Here is a 13,764-nt window from a genome sequence, read left to right as displayed (position 1 = left end):
AGATTTCCAGTGTTGAAGCATTCACAACTTCTGGAGGCAAGTTGTTCCATTGATTAATTGTTCTAACTGTCAGGAAATTTCTCTTAAGTTCTAGGTTGCTTCTCTCCTTGATTAGTTTCCACCCATTGCTTTCTGAGAACCAAAGTCAATGGGGAATCGAGATTCACTTAACAACCGTGTTCCCAACTTAACAAATGCAGTGATTCACTTCACAACTGTGGCAATTATGGTGGTAAAATGGGCAAACGTAACAAAATTTCAGTTAGCGACATAAATTTCGGGCTCAATTGTGGTCGTAACTCGAGGACTACCTGTATCTATGAGCGGGATAAAACACACAGAAAATTACCGATGAAAGGCAACCGTTCTTCTATTACCCAGCATATGGCCTTGCCACACTGAGAGGAGGACACAAAACCAAAAACTTATTAGAATAGATTTATTCATCACCACTCTTCCCAAACCCCACAAAGGTTCTTCGACAGGCGAGGCGACTGTCCTCTTTACTTTAATTGTTGGGCAATGCTATTTATAGAGTGCAGGAGTTCCTTAAAGTAGCCATCTTCGTCCCCCTCCTTCCGCTCTTCCTCGGCCAGCTCTTCGTATTCCTGGCGCAGGAGGCCGAGGACGTGGCTGAGCGCGGGATCCCCGGCGTAAGTGTCCTTACAGGAGGCGAGCACGACATGCACCGTCTTGAGCACTTTCTCCCTGCTGTCGTGCTCCGGCGTCCTCAGGAGGTTCGAAATGATGGTGCACCAGCCTTGTTCCACAATGGCGGGCATCAGGTTCACCTGACTATACTGCTGACTCTTCTCGTAAGCTGCCTCCTCCTCGTCACTGAGCAATTGCTGCAACAGAGAGTCCTCAAATGATTACTTAAGCTGACACAGCGTTGTTTTTGCATGAAATATACATACTGGTGTGAAGTCTGAAATCAATTCTATCGGCCTCTGTGGTCAATGCACCAAGCTCTTTCTGTCCCGAAGGGGGGGTCTTTTTTTGGGGGGGGGGGGAATATTTTATTTTTTTAATTAAACAAACACACACACACACACACAAACAAAGAATCATCCTTCGTTACATCTTGTAAAAAGTGTATCAATTGGTTACAAATACATTCCATGCGTTTCTTCCATAATCCTTACATATACTTCATTCAAATTGTACATTTTAAATCAAAAAAGAAAATTTATTTATTTTACTGTCCCTGTACCACAATTCTCATTTAATTACAGTTGTTTAAACATGTTTTTATTTAGAATCATTTGTATTTAAAGACCACCACTGGCATTCATTTGCAGTTTCAATAAACCTCCAATAACATTACATCTTTATGACATATTCTGAAACAAATTCAATTCAGTAAGATATCTAAGCATTTACCCACCCCCCATAACACACCTGTATGTATCATTAAATATTATCCATTAACATTTCTTTGTTATTATTGTAGTTGACTAAGAATTATTTACTGTTTATCTCACCTCTCCTCTCCACAGGCCCCCGAAGGGAGGTCTTTTGAGAGGCAACTGGACTTCCTGGTTTTTCTTGGAAGATGCTTCACTTCTCATTCAAGAAGCTTCTTCAGCTCTACGGCAAACGCCTTCCAAGAAAAAAAAAACCCAGAAAGTCCAGTTGCCTCTTGAAAAAGCACCTTTGGGACAACCATGACCTGGATGGCTCAGAATATCCATAGAAACCAAACTCTTTCTGGTTTTGTGGGTTTCAAAATGGGAGGAATGCTTGCCAAGTCATGCCAGAAGGCACATGTAGATTTTGTTAAGGTATTTAATGATTAGATTCCAATTCTATATTTCATTCAAGGGCTGCAGGCAGTTAACCGAGCACTCCCTCCTCCCGCCATCCTCCCTCCCTCCCTCCCAACCACGACCCTATGATGCAGGCTGGAGGAGAGCACTGGGTTTCCATGGGCAGAGACTTTCTGCTCCTAATCCGACATCTCAACTAGAGGTAGCCCTCAACTCACAGCAATTTATTTAGTGACTGTTCGAAGTTACAACGGCACTGAAAAAAAGAGGCTTATGACCATTTTTCACACTTACGACCATCGCAGCATCCCCATGATCACATGATCAGAATTCAGACACTTGGCAAGTGGTTCATATTATGATGGTTCAAATGTCTCGGGGTCATGTGATTACTTTTTGCGATCTTCTGACAAGCCATGTCAACGAGCAAGCCAGAGTCACTTAACAACTGTGCTACTAAGTTAACAACTGCAGCGGTTGGCTTAACAAAAGTGGCAAGAAAAGTCGCAAAATGAGGCAAAGTTCATTTAACAAACGCCTTGCTTAGTTAGCAACATAAATTTGGGGCTCAATTGTACCGTGTTTCCCCGAAAATATGACATGTCCTGAAAATAAGGCCATGCCAGATTTTTGGGGTGGGCAAAAATATAAGCCCTCCCCTGAAAATAAGGCCATTGGGCAACCCCCTTCCCTCCAGCCAGGCAGAGCGCCACTCACCGACCCAGAGGTATCCTGAAGGCGCCAAACCGTGGGAGCCAGGGGAGGAACAGACGCTCGTGCAACTCCCCCCTCTAGCCAGGCAGAGCGCCACTCACCGACCCAGCAGTATCTCAAAGGTGCCAAGCCATGTGATCACCTGTTCCTCTCCCCCCAAAGCTCCACTAGCTTAGCATTTTCGGGATATCACTGAATCGGTGAGTGGCGCTCTACCCAGCTGGAGAGGAGGGGTTGTTGGGCAGCTGCTCTCTTGCGAGCGGGCTCCCGAAGAGCCTGGCGTGGGGACAGGAGGATGCGGGCACAGCCTGAGGGGCAAATGGCTGTGTTGCATGGTGGCAGCAGCATAACACAGCAGCCATGAAGTGACCATGCTTGCTGCCTCCTGTACCCCCAAAATAATAAGCCCCCCCTCCCCTGATAATAAGGCCAAGGCCATATGTTGGGGGTCAAAAGAAAATAAGACCATGTCTTATTTTTGGGGAAACACTGTAGTCGTAAGTCAAGGACTACTCGTACTCATGATAATTTTATTGTTCTTTTCAAGGACTCTCTGCATTTCACCACCCGAGGTCTCTCCTTGCTGCAATTTGGCAAAACGATTACTGGAAGGCCTCTCCCATTCATACAAAGGCTGCTCTGGGAAACCCAGCCCATCATAAAAGTACCAATTTATGAAAATGTTACTAGCCAGCCTAATACACTCATTGTAAAGTTGTAGGGGAAGCAAACTGGGGAAGAAACTGACAAAACAAATGAGATTTGGGGGGGGGGCGGGAATGGGAAGCAGGAAATCAGCCAGATTAACAAAAAAAAATCATAAAAAGGGAAGCAGGAGTCGTCGTCCCCGTCCCTCTGTACATACATGTATTTATGTATGTATAATTAAAAGCCTAAAAGCCGTTGTGTCCGATTTCAGAAGCTACAGGAAATATGTGTGCCTGAAGCCATTCACTGCCAATAATCAGCAGTAGTGTAACGAAAGATGAAAAGCAATTATATCTCTCTAAAGACCAGCTGAAGAGAGATACTTCATAGTTCAGCATCCAATCCTATCCACAGAGACATTACAACTTCTTCCCTCTGGACGCTGCTATAGGGCACTGCATGCCAAAAGTATTAGATACAAATATAGTCGTTCCCCCCCCCCGCCCCCATGCCATCACTCTGCTAAACACCTAATTCACACCGCACCGCCTTAAGCCTAAAGATGTTTATCCATGTGATAGGGCTGTATTGATAGGTTCACCGACAAAAGGGCAACCGACAAAAGCGCGCCCGACTAAACCGCGATGACGAATGAGCTGACAGAAGCACGCTGTAAACCTAAATCTAACCCTAACCCTAACCCCTAAACCTAACCCTTCCCTTAACTTAAATCGCGCTATTGTCGGCGCGTTGATGATGGCGCGTTGATGATGGCGCGGTTTTAGCGTCGCCGTTTTGTCGGCGCGCTTTTCTCGTTTGCGCATTTGTCGGGTCACGATATTGATATTATCCTTCCCATCTTCTCAGTTTTCCTGCCACCTTCTCCTATTGGTATCTATGATTTATCACCTGTTGTTGTATCTTATGATTAATGATTCTAACTGTGATCTATGATATATGACCTATCACTTTGTTGTTGTATGTACATTGAAAGTTTATGCACCAGAGGCAAATTCCTTGTGTGGCCAATCACATTTGGCCAATAAAGAATTATTCAATTCAATTCAATTTCTATTCTATTCCTCTACAGGAAGTTGGGACCACCCTGGCATCCTTTTCTGAAGATTCAGAAAACTGTTGAAGATTTCAGAACAGAAAAGAATAACAGAGTTGGAAGGTCTTCTAGTCCAACCCTCTACTCAGGGCAGGACACCCTATACCATTTCAGACAAAAAGTTCTCATTGAGCTGATCAACAAGAGTAATTGATATGAGATGGGTGGCCATATAAATTATTTAAATAAATAAAAATGCAGAGTGTCTATTTTCTCTAGCCAAGTAAATTTCTCCGGATACCATATTTTTTGGAGTATAAGATGCACCTTTTTTCCACAAAAAAGAGGCTGAAAATCTGGGTGCATCTTATACACCGAATACAGCATTTCTTTGCCTCCCGAAGCCCCACCCCTTCACCAAAATGGCTGCGCATACCCTTATGGAGGTTTTCAGAGAGCTCCTGAGGGCTGTGGAGGGCCGTTCCCCCTCCCCCCCCGCCGCCCCCAGCAGCACTCTATAAGCCTCCATAAGGCTATGCATGCAATTTGTTTTGACAAAAATGGCTCTGTTTTCACGAAAAAGCAGAGCTGAGGTGGGCGTGGTTTATGCATGATGCAGCTGACCTGCAGGCCGCCAGTGTGACACCCCTGCTTTAAACCCACCAAACCTGTTACAACATGTGTAAACCCCACCCAGAAATAAACACAGTTAATGAGAGAGTTTAGGTGCTTATTTCATTATGTATATAACCCATTACTATACCGATACAATTCATTCCCCATAGTTATTAGAGCTATCAGATTAACGATTGTTTGGTGTTTTGGGCAACAAAGTATGAGGAAAAAACTAAGGATGTTTACCAAATACAAAATAAAATGGAAAAAGGAGATAAAGAATTTGAGCTTGTTGATATTCGTGACAATTGGTTTATTTCTGAGGAAAGAATGGAATATTTGAAGAGGAGCTAAATGGAGAGAAAATTTACTTCAAAAGACAGGGCATAGAAGGAGGAAAAAAAATCAAAGAATTTATGGACTATGAAATACTATTTGCAAAACATTTGATACCACTGCTGAGAATTTAAGACAAGCTGATAAAGGAAACAAAAAGAGGGCGCCAAAATTATATGAGAGATACCACAAACAAGAAGGTGCAAAGATTTCTTCGTATGGATTCGTTCAAAAAGATGTGTGGAGAATTGGACCCACACATGGCAGCAGATATAAGGCTGTTCTGTTATTGGAGAGATACAGGTTGATAGATGAAAGAGTATAACTCAAAATTAGCTAAACCCAGTTAAATCCATTGCTAATAGGTATAGTTAAATAAAAATTGATAATGATAGTAATGTATACAATGTTGAGTTGTTATGATAAGTAATAATTGGATATGAGAAGGGAAGGTTAGAAATATTATTGGGCTATCTATAAAGATTATTAATAACAATAAGTATCATAAAAAACTATATACAGTTAAATTTTAACTAATGTGGAAAATGCTATGATATAGGATATAGTTAAATAAAGAAAGGGTAATGATAATAAATTATATATATGGAGGATTAGAAAACTTTGGTATTAAATATTATGGATGTTTAGCTGAAACAGGATATGAGGATTTAATGTTAATGGAGGAAATGAAATGCCAGCATGTGGTTATGGATTGAATCTTGGTATATTTAAGGATGAAGGATGTTTAAATAACTGTAGTCAAATAAAAGTGGAGGTATGATGATGTTAATATAGTAAATATTTGAGTTAAGATATTTGAATTAATATGAATTATATTTGATGACGGTGGAAGAGATGCACAAAAGCTTTTTGTAACCAGCTGATATACTTTTTACAATATATGTTTATCTTGGAAATAAATAAATAAATAAATAAATAAATAAATAAATAAATAAATAAATAAAAGAAATAAAGCAACTGTTTTGGACTACAAATTCCACCATCACTAACATCCTCCGGGGCTGTGGTAGAGCAGGACATCTAACTATATCGTTTGCCTTCACCTCTTCCCATACACAAAACGCCACCTCGAAAAAAATGGAACATGTTTTCTAAGGATTTATATTAATTAGAACTTGCTTATAGTCCAGTCTTTTGGATATTTTTTTTTCATTCTGCAGCTTCCATGAGGATGGAGAAGCAGCACTACATAGCGGGATGAAGGTAGAATTGTTCATTTCTCCTAAGGGAAATCCTATTCACCATCCCTTTTTTCCAATGCAAGAGTCATCCACCTCCTCTGCTAGATCAGGGCCAATGTCAGAGTAGTAGTAAAAGGAGGAGGGGAGGGTGTTGTCTCTCTCTCCTTCTGCTCCCTAGAAATAATATGGATGCAGCCCAAGATGCTTGATTTTTGTCTGCAAAACTCCCACATGGGCCCCGCAAGCCAGCCATCTGCTACACAGATGAAGTAAAAGGTTGCTCACAGCATACAGCAGCCAGATACACAACACAATGGGGGGGGGGGCATTCTCTAAATAACAATAATAATAATTATTTTAAAAAATACAATGCCTTTGCTCCTCTGGGCTGCCTCCTGGGTAAATTGCTATATAGGCACTTCATTAATTAGATCCTAATCACAAGCATCTCCTTACTGCTACGTTATAATTAAGGAAGGGTGTTTCTCTGGCTTAAGAGAGAGAAGGGAAGTCAAATCCTCCTGAATTGTATGCTGGGAGCTTGCCCTGCTCATCTCTGTTCTTAAATCCCAGCAGAGAAGCTTGATTGCGATACTTTCCTTGATAGTAATTTGCCTATACTCTCTCACATGCTCATGCTGGGCAAGAAGGAACAGCCGGTAGAGAAGGAACTCGGGCCTAAGTTAAAGAATAAACCAGAGGATAAGGCTATACCTTCACAGCCCCAACAGCTATTCTGACAAGGTTCAAGGCACAGTTGAAAGACACGTATTCAGGTGCTCAGCAAAACCTAGTGACTCCCCTCTTTCCAACGGTGCCCCATTGATGATCGCTGTATGTTAGGTCTTTAGTGGCAACACAATGATTCCAAACTGGTGACATATTTAATCCCGCCTTCCAGCTCAGCTTGCTCTTCTCCTTCAGATTAGTAGACTTGTGCTAATTATATATAATCTATATATATAAAAGCTAAATAGCACTCACTCATCACGAAATCTCCAGAACTGTAAAGCCTACAAACTTGAAATTCGGCACGTATGTTCCTCTTGGCTTCTAGGTGCTTGGTAAGAAAGGATTTCTCGAAATAACTATTCAATCACCAGCATTTCTTACACAGTATTATATTAACATGCATCGATGTTAAGGAGTTAGACGTTCTACTCTCCCTCCCCACCTGAAAAGAACTCTGTTCCAACTGCCAGTTGCCTTATATTAACACGCTCTGATGCTAAGGAGTTACACATTCTGCATTAATTTTCAAGCTTTAAGTGTCAATTTATCAAGTCCCATCACATAGTTTTGTAGCGAAGCATGGATATCCAGCTAGTAATAGATAAAGTATAATGAACCCTCTTACCTTTTCTACTACTAAGTCGTAGAGAAGGGTCACGGTGCGGATGTACAGTATCTCCATTCCTTTCTCTGTGCAAAGATTCCTGAGTACTTGAAGGCCTCCAAGTTTGAGAAATTGTTGCTGGGCGTAAGGAAAGTGTCGCAGCATCGATGACAAAGCAAAAAGAGCCTAAGAACAAAAACAAACCAAACCGCATCCATCATCATGGTTTTTTTCATTTCCTGGGTCTCATCATGCAGGCCCTTTCTGCATTTCTTTCAGTTCTCATGCCTTGACACACCAATATTTACTTATTTAACAAATACACCACCACACTCCAGAGGTGCAATTTATGTAACCAAGATTTTATTTTTATACCAGTGGTGGGTTCCAGATCCCGTTCCAAACGGTGCAGTTGGAATGGGCCCGGCATCACCCACATGGAAGCGTGCAGCGCAAGCATGCATCATACTCCACGATGCTCCAGCTGCTCGGTGGAGCATCGCGCAGGCGCCGTACGTGCCATGTGTGTGAGCAGAAGCGCCAAAGGCTTAAAGGACAGGTAAGGAGCTTGGGCAGGCGGGTGGGCCCTCTAGAACACCGTACCAGAACGGTACCCTGTGCTCCGGTCAGGCTCCGGTGCACCTATACTTGGGAGTACCGCCTGCAACCCACCACTGTTTTATACGATCACCAAAGTGGTTATGGCCTCATGGTGACTTGGGGACAGGACCCTCTATTTCAAGGGAGCAGACAATTATGTTTTATGACGCCTGGACAGAAGTGTAATGAATCCACAGCAGAACAAAAAGGGCCGGGATCCAACTTCTGTGAGCAGAACTGTTGTTTGCAAGACGGTAACTCCAAAGAAATATGAAGAATATAATTTTAACCCATCTTTTTCTTTTCTTATCTGTGGCCCCTGAAAAGTTGCTCCTGAAGATTCCCCCATGATGTATCTCATGAAACAGTGAGTAAAATAAGGAAAATCAGCTCTGCTTCCTTCAGAGAAAATACTTATTGGAAGGTAGCCCCCAGTGGTGGATTGTAGACTGTATGCCCCGGTATGGGTGTACCGGAGCCTGCCCAGAGTACCAGATACCGGTACGGTGCTCCGGAGGGCCCGTCCACCCGCCTGAGCTCCTTACCTGTCCTTTAAAGCCTTCGGCACTTCTGCGCATACAGCACCTGCGTGACGCTACAACGAGCAGCTGGAGCGTCACGGAGGCTTGCGGAAGCGTCCCTGGCAGCTACAACACATGCGCACCGCACACATCCATGTGGATGAGGCCGGGCCCGTTCCAACCGTACCAGTTGGAATGGGCTCCAGAACCCACCACTGGTAGCCCCTGAAGTGAAGGTTATCTACAGTATTTCCCTAAAAATAAGATTGGGTCTTATATTATTTGTTTTCTCCAAAAGATGTATTAGGGCTTATTTTCTGGTTCTTATTTTGGGGGAAATGCGGTACTAAATGCATCCATCTGGCTGACAATCATAAGTGGGGCTTATTTTGAGGGTAGGGCTTATTTTACGAGCATCCTGAAAAATCATGCAAGTACTTGTTTTCCGGTTAGGTCTTATTTTTAGGAAAACAGGGTAGATGCTGCTGAAAATAATCTACTGTGGCTATTCATGCTGTTTACCAGTTGATTGTCATGGCATTATCTCTTTAGATCACGGGTATGTCAGTGACATATTGTGACATTTCTCCCCTTTGCAAAGCTGAGGTGGGCGTGGTTTATGTATGATGCAGCTGGCCTGCGGGCTGCCAGTGTGACACCCCTGCTTTAAACCCACCAAACCTGTTACATGTGTAAACCCCACCCAGAAATAAACACAGCTAATGAGAAAGTTTAGGTGCTTATTTCATTATGTATATAACCCATTACTATACCGATACAATTCATTCCCCATAGTTATTAGAGCTATCAGATTAACGAGAACTGTGCCCATAAATTTTCATCTAATTGCTTATTTCTAGCTCTTTAGCCTTTGAAGTTGTTGTGATTCATTTCTATACTGTTTTATTTTATACCACATGATTATACTAATATAGTTTCAATATTAATATGAAATATAGTTTACCTGCAGATTTTAGTGCTGTTGTAGTTTTACAATTCCTGTTAGTTGTTTCTATTTTTATCTTTAGCTATTATTCTCTAGCTTTACTCACATTACATAAATCTCAACTGTACTTACTTTTAGCTTCATACGCTTAACGCTATAATCTTAACGATACAGGTATTACAATCGTAGCAACTGTGCTAGTGATTTGATTTGTGGCGAGATGGGTGGCCATATGTGTGTGATAAATAAAAAGTGATTTAAATTTTATTTCTTATAACGGAATAGCTGCATTTTGCTGGTCCTTGACTGAAATAAAATACTGCTACCAGCACCCAAGCTGAGGCTTTTAATTTGCGCTTTAAGATAAATATACACAATTCTTGAGGGCAGAATTATTTTGCTCTCATTATTTCAGTGGTTTCAATTTATTTTTCTCCCGACTGGGAAGCCAGCAGAATAATATCTGCACAGAGATCCTCGTTTGCAAGACCCCAGAGAGAGAGAGAGGTCTCGGGGAAAGGCAACAGATTGCATCCATGGGGAATTTGCCACAGAAGTACGAAAGAAACCAACTCTCAGAGTGATCCAAACTCCCAAGCGGGGATGAGCCCTTTCAAGGTTTGATTCCCATCACAGAATTGACTCAAGCGCAAACATCTGGGAATGGAAATAGTAGTAGTGCATGCAGCCCTTTTGCTTGAGTTTAACAATCATCTCATTAATTAGACATTAGCATTCGTTATTGCGGTGGCTTTGACATTTCCCTGTAAGGCACACTAAACAGAATGTCATTAAGATGCCATTATAAGGTGCTGTCTGCAGGGAGAAATCGCACAGATATGGATACATTTCTGGCACGCTAATCACAAAGTCACTGATGCCCCCACAAGTTAAGAGTTGCAGATGTCAGATTTACTGGTTTGTAATTTTTATAATAAGCCAAAGTGTGATTTGTCTGATTTTTGTTAGCCCTTTGGATACAGCAGGTCAAGAAACGGGCATGGCAATGCTTTTTATTGTAGTAAAACTGAATAACAGAGATCTCGTAAACCTATCCAAATTCCTCTCTCTCCCATTTTATACTAAAAAAATCATTCTGAGTTTCTTTCTCTTGCAGACAGATGACGGACCATGCAACCCCTCTTAACAACTCACTCCTTCTTTTCTTAACAGCTCTCTCATGCCTTCCCTAGGGTCACTTCCAATTCCTTCACAGCCTTTGGTTTAGTTGGTAGTGTGAACTTCACCATTATGGTTTGTGAACAATGCTTGAAGGGTTAGCATTATGTTTGAATGCAGCCAACCGTGGCTGATTCAACACAACTGCTTGGGTTTGGTTTCACAGCTCACAAGAACCCATCCTCTCTTTTAGTACATCTTCCTTGTGTGTACTTTGCTCCTTCTCAGGAGCTCAGTTACTCCAGTCTATTCCTTCTTGTAATTTAGGTGATGTGTCGGCTTTTATAACAAAGGCATGCTGTCTGTAATGCCATAAGACTTTCCAGCACCACCAGCCTGTGAAAATATGTGAGTATGTCTTCATAGAATATAGAACATAATATATAGAGTTGGAAGGGACCTTGGAGGTCTTAGGAGACTGGAGGCTAAAACATACAATGAACAGTTGCAGGAATTGGGCATGGCTAGTCTAGTGAAGAGATGGACCAGGGGAGACATGATAGCACTGTTCCAATATTTGAGGGGCTGCCACAGAGAAGAAGAGGTCAAGCTATTTTCCAAAGCACCTGAAAACCAGACAAGGAATAATGGATGGAAACTGAACGAGAGATTCAACCTGGAAATAAGGAGAAATTTTCTAAGAGCAAGAACAATCAACCAATGGAACAGCTTGCCTTCAGACGTTGAGATTGGGAGATTGGAAGCTATCAAGAAGAGACTGGACTGCCATTTGTCAGAAATGGTGTAGGCTTTCCTGCTTGGAAAGGGGGAGGGGATATTGGACTGGATGACCTACAAGGTCCCTTCCAACTCTGTTAATTTTCTAGTCCAACCCCCTGCTCAAGCAGGAGACCCTCTACCATTTCAAATAATTGTTGTCCAGTCTCTTTTTGGAAGACTCCAGTGATGGAGCACCCACAATTTCTGAAGGCAAGCTGTTCTATTGGTTGATTGCTCTCACTGTTAGGAAATTTCTCCTTAGTTCTAAGTTGCTCCTCTCCTTGGTTAGTTTCCACCCATTGCTTCTCGTCTTACCTTTTGCTGCTTTGGAAAATAGGTTGACCCTCCCTCGTCTTTGTAGAAGCCCCTCAAATACTGGAATACTACAATTTTCACAGTGCCTGAATAGGGATGTGGGTATCTCTTTCTCATGCTAATAAGAAAGAGATACCTATGCTAATGGGTATCTCTTTCTTATGCTAATGCAAACACCTTCTGCTAGTGCCAATCCTCCTATTCAGAAAAGTGCTGGAAAAGAAATTTATGTATTTATACATCAAATACGTTATGCAAAAGCTGGATTTGGAAATATCATGTCTCTCATCTACTTTGTTAGCCTGGCGTGGCTGAAATGGAAAGTATTAAAGGCAGTCTATACATCACCTCAGATTCTGCCCAGAAGCTATGCAAAAGTTTGACGTATTTATAAAAAACTGTAATGGTTAGAGCCACCTTTGGCTATTCTGCAATGGGAGCTGGGACACATTAAAAAAGAGGGGTGGTGAGGAGTAATTTTTAATGGGATTGTCTTTAATTATCTGTGAAATTATCACACACACACAACCAAAATCACCAAGTGAGGCCCTCTTTCCATCTTTCATTTCATTCATATGCAGGAGTCTCATTTATGGAAAAAAGCAGCGAGAAACAGGACTGGAGGAGTGCTTGTAGCTAGAGGGATATAAGCAGAGGTGGGTTCCTACCAGTTCGCACCTATTCGGTAGAACCGGTTCGTCAAATCTACCGAACCGGTTAGAAGAGGTTCCACCAGTGGACCCGGAAAGCAGGCCACACCTACAGAAGAGGTTCCAAAAAATTTTGAAACCCACCACTGGTCCTTGGATATGATTATTCTACGCTATCATGCTCATATTTATAAACTCAGTGCCTCTGTGAAAGGTAAGGATGACTACTGCGTTTGTGGTGCAATCAGAACATTGCGTGTGTTGAAGTTGTTTTAACGCAAACCAAAGATGCCTTTTAAAAAACAAGTTTACATCCTATTCTTATGCATGCCAGTGCTGTGTGTGAGGTAATTTAAGGTGGTTCTGACAAGTGTCGTCGGCATCTTCATATCTGGTCACATGGGTAGCAAGCCACTCCCATCCGGTCACATGGGCTGCCACTCCCACAAAGGAGGCCACACCCACAGAGTAGGTTCAAACAATTTTTGAAACCCACCACTGGATATAAGTAGCAGCATTTGAAGCCTGGTCATGTGACATGTTTAACAAACCACAATATGCCAGGCCACAGCCAAATAATAGACCAATTGGGACTTCTCCAGAACTCCCAATGGTGCTTCCTTATCCAGATCTGGTGTTGCTCGAGTTACCAGGGTGGATACAAATTCTCCTTAGCGCTAAAAATTATAGTAGTAGTGAGAGGGCTGTCAATACAGAAGTGGCCTGGAGAACGTAAACTAGGAGCACTGAGCCAATTAAAAGCAACCAACCAACCCCCCATCTTCATGGGGCACAACGGAATGAGAAAGCAAATTCTTGGCTAATGAATCTTCTTCCTACATAACTGTAGTTTCTTTATACGAGGAGACAGGAAGAAAATGCAATCAACCAGCCCAAATGTGTGGGAACAGGCCCAAAGCCACTGGCAAGAACACTCTGCTACCAGAGGTTTTCGCGATTCTGTTATTCAATTTTACTACAATAAAAAGCATTCCTGGAATCTTTGCCATGCCCATTTCTTGACCTGATCTGCCTAAAGGGCTAACAAAATCAGATAAATCACACTTTGGCTTATTATAAAAATTACAATCCAGTAAATCTGACATCTGCAACTTTTGTTTCTTAACTTTTGGGGCATCAGTGGCTCTGTGATTAGTGT

The 13,764-nt window shown here is 42.1% G+C and overlaps 1 protein-coding gene across 6 annotated transcripts in view; it reads right to left on the bottom strand.

The window, feature by feature from the left end:
- Positions 1-424: 424 nt before the first annotated feature.
- Positions 425-13,764, bottom strand: part of SIL1 (SIL1 nucleotide exchange factor) — a 50,672-nt gene continuing 37,332 nt past the window's right edge. For all 6 annotated transcript variants that reach the window (XM_032213964.1, XM_032213966.1, XM_032213969.1 and 3 more), the window contains 2 exons: positions 7,696-7,860; positions 425-848 (listed from right to left, as the gene is read on the bottom strand). In XM_032213964.1, the coding sequence (XP_032069855.1) occupies positions 504-848; positions 7,696-7,860 (510 nt within the window). In that variant the 3' untranslated portion in view covers positions 425-503. The remainder of the gene's footprint in view (positions 849-7,695; positions 7,861-13,764) is intronic.

This window comes from Thamnophis elegans, chromosome 3 (assembly GCF_009769535.1).
Source record: "Thamnophis elegans isolate rThaEle1 chromosome 3, rThaEle1.pri, whole genome shotgun sequence".
In the NCBI taxonomy this organism is placed as follows: Eukaryota; Metazoa; Chordata; class Lepidosauria; order Squamata; family Colubridae; genus Thamnophis; species Thamnophis elegans.
The sequence above is the reverse complement of the archived record's forward strand: the minus strand, read 5'-3'. Positions and strand labels throughout refer to the sequence as shown.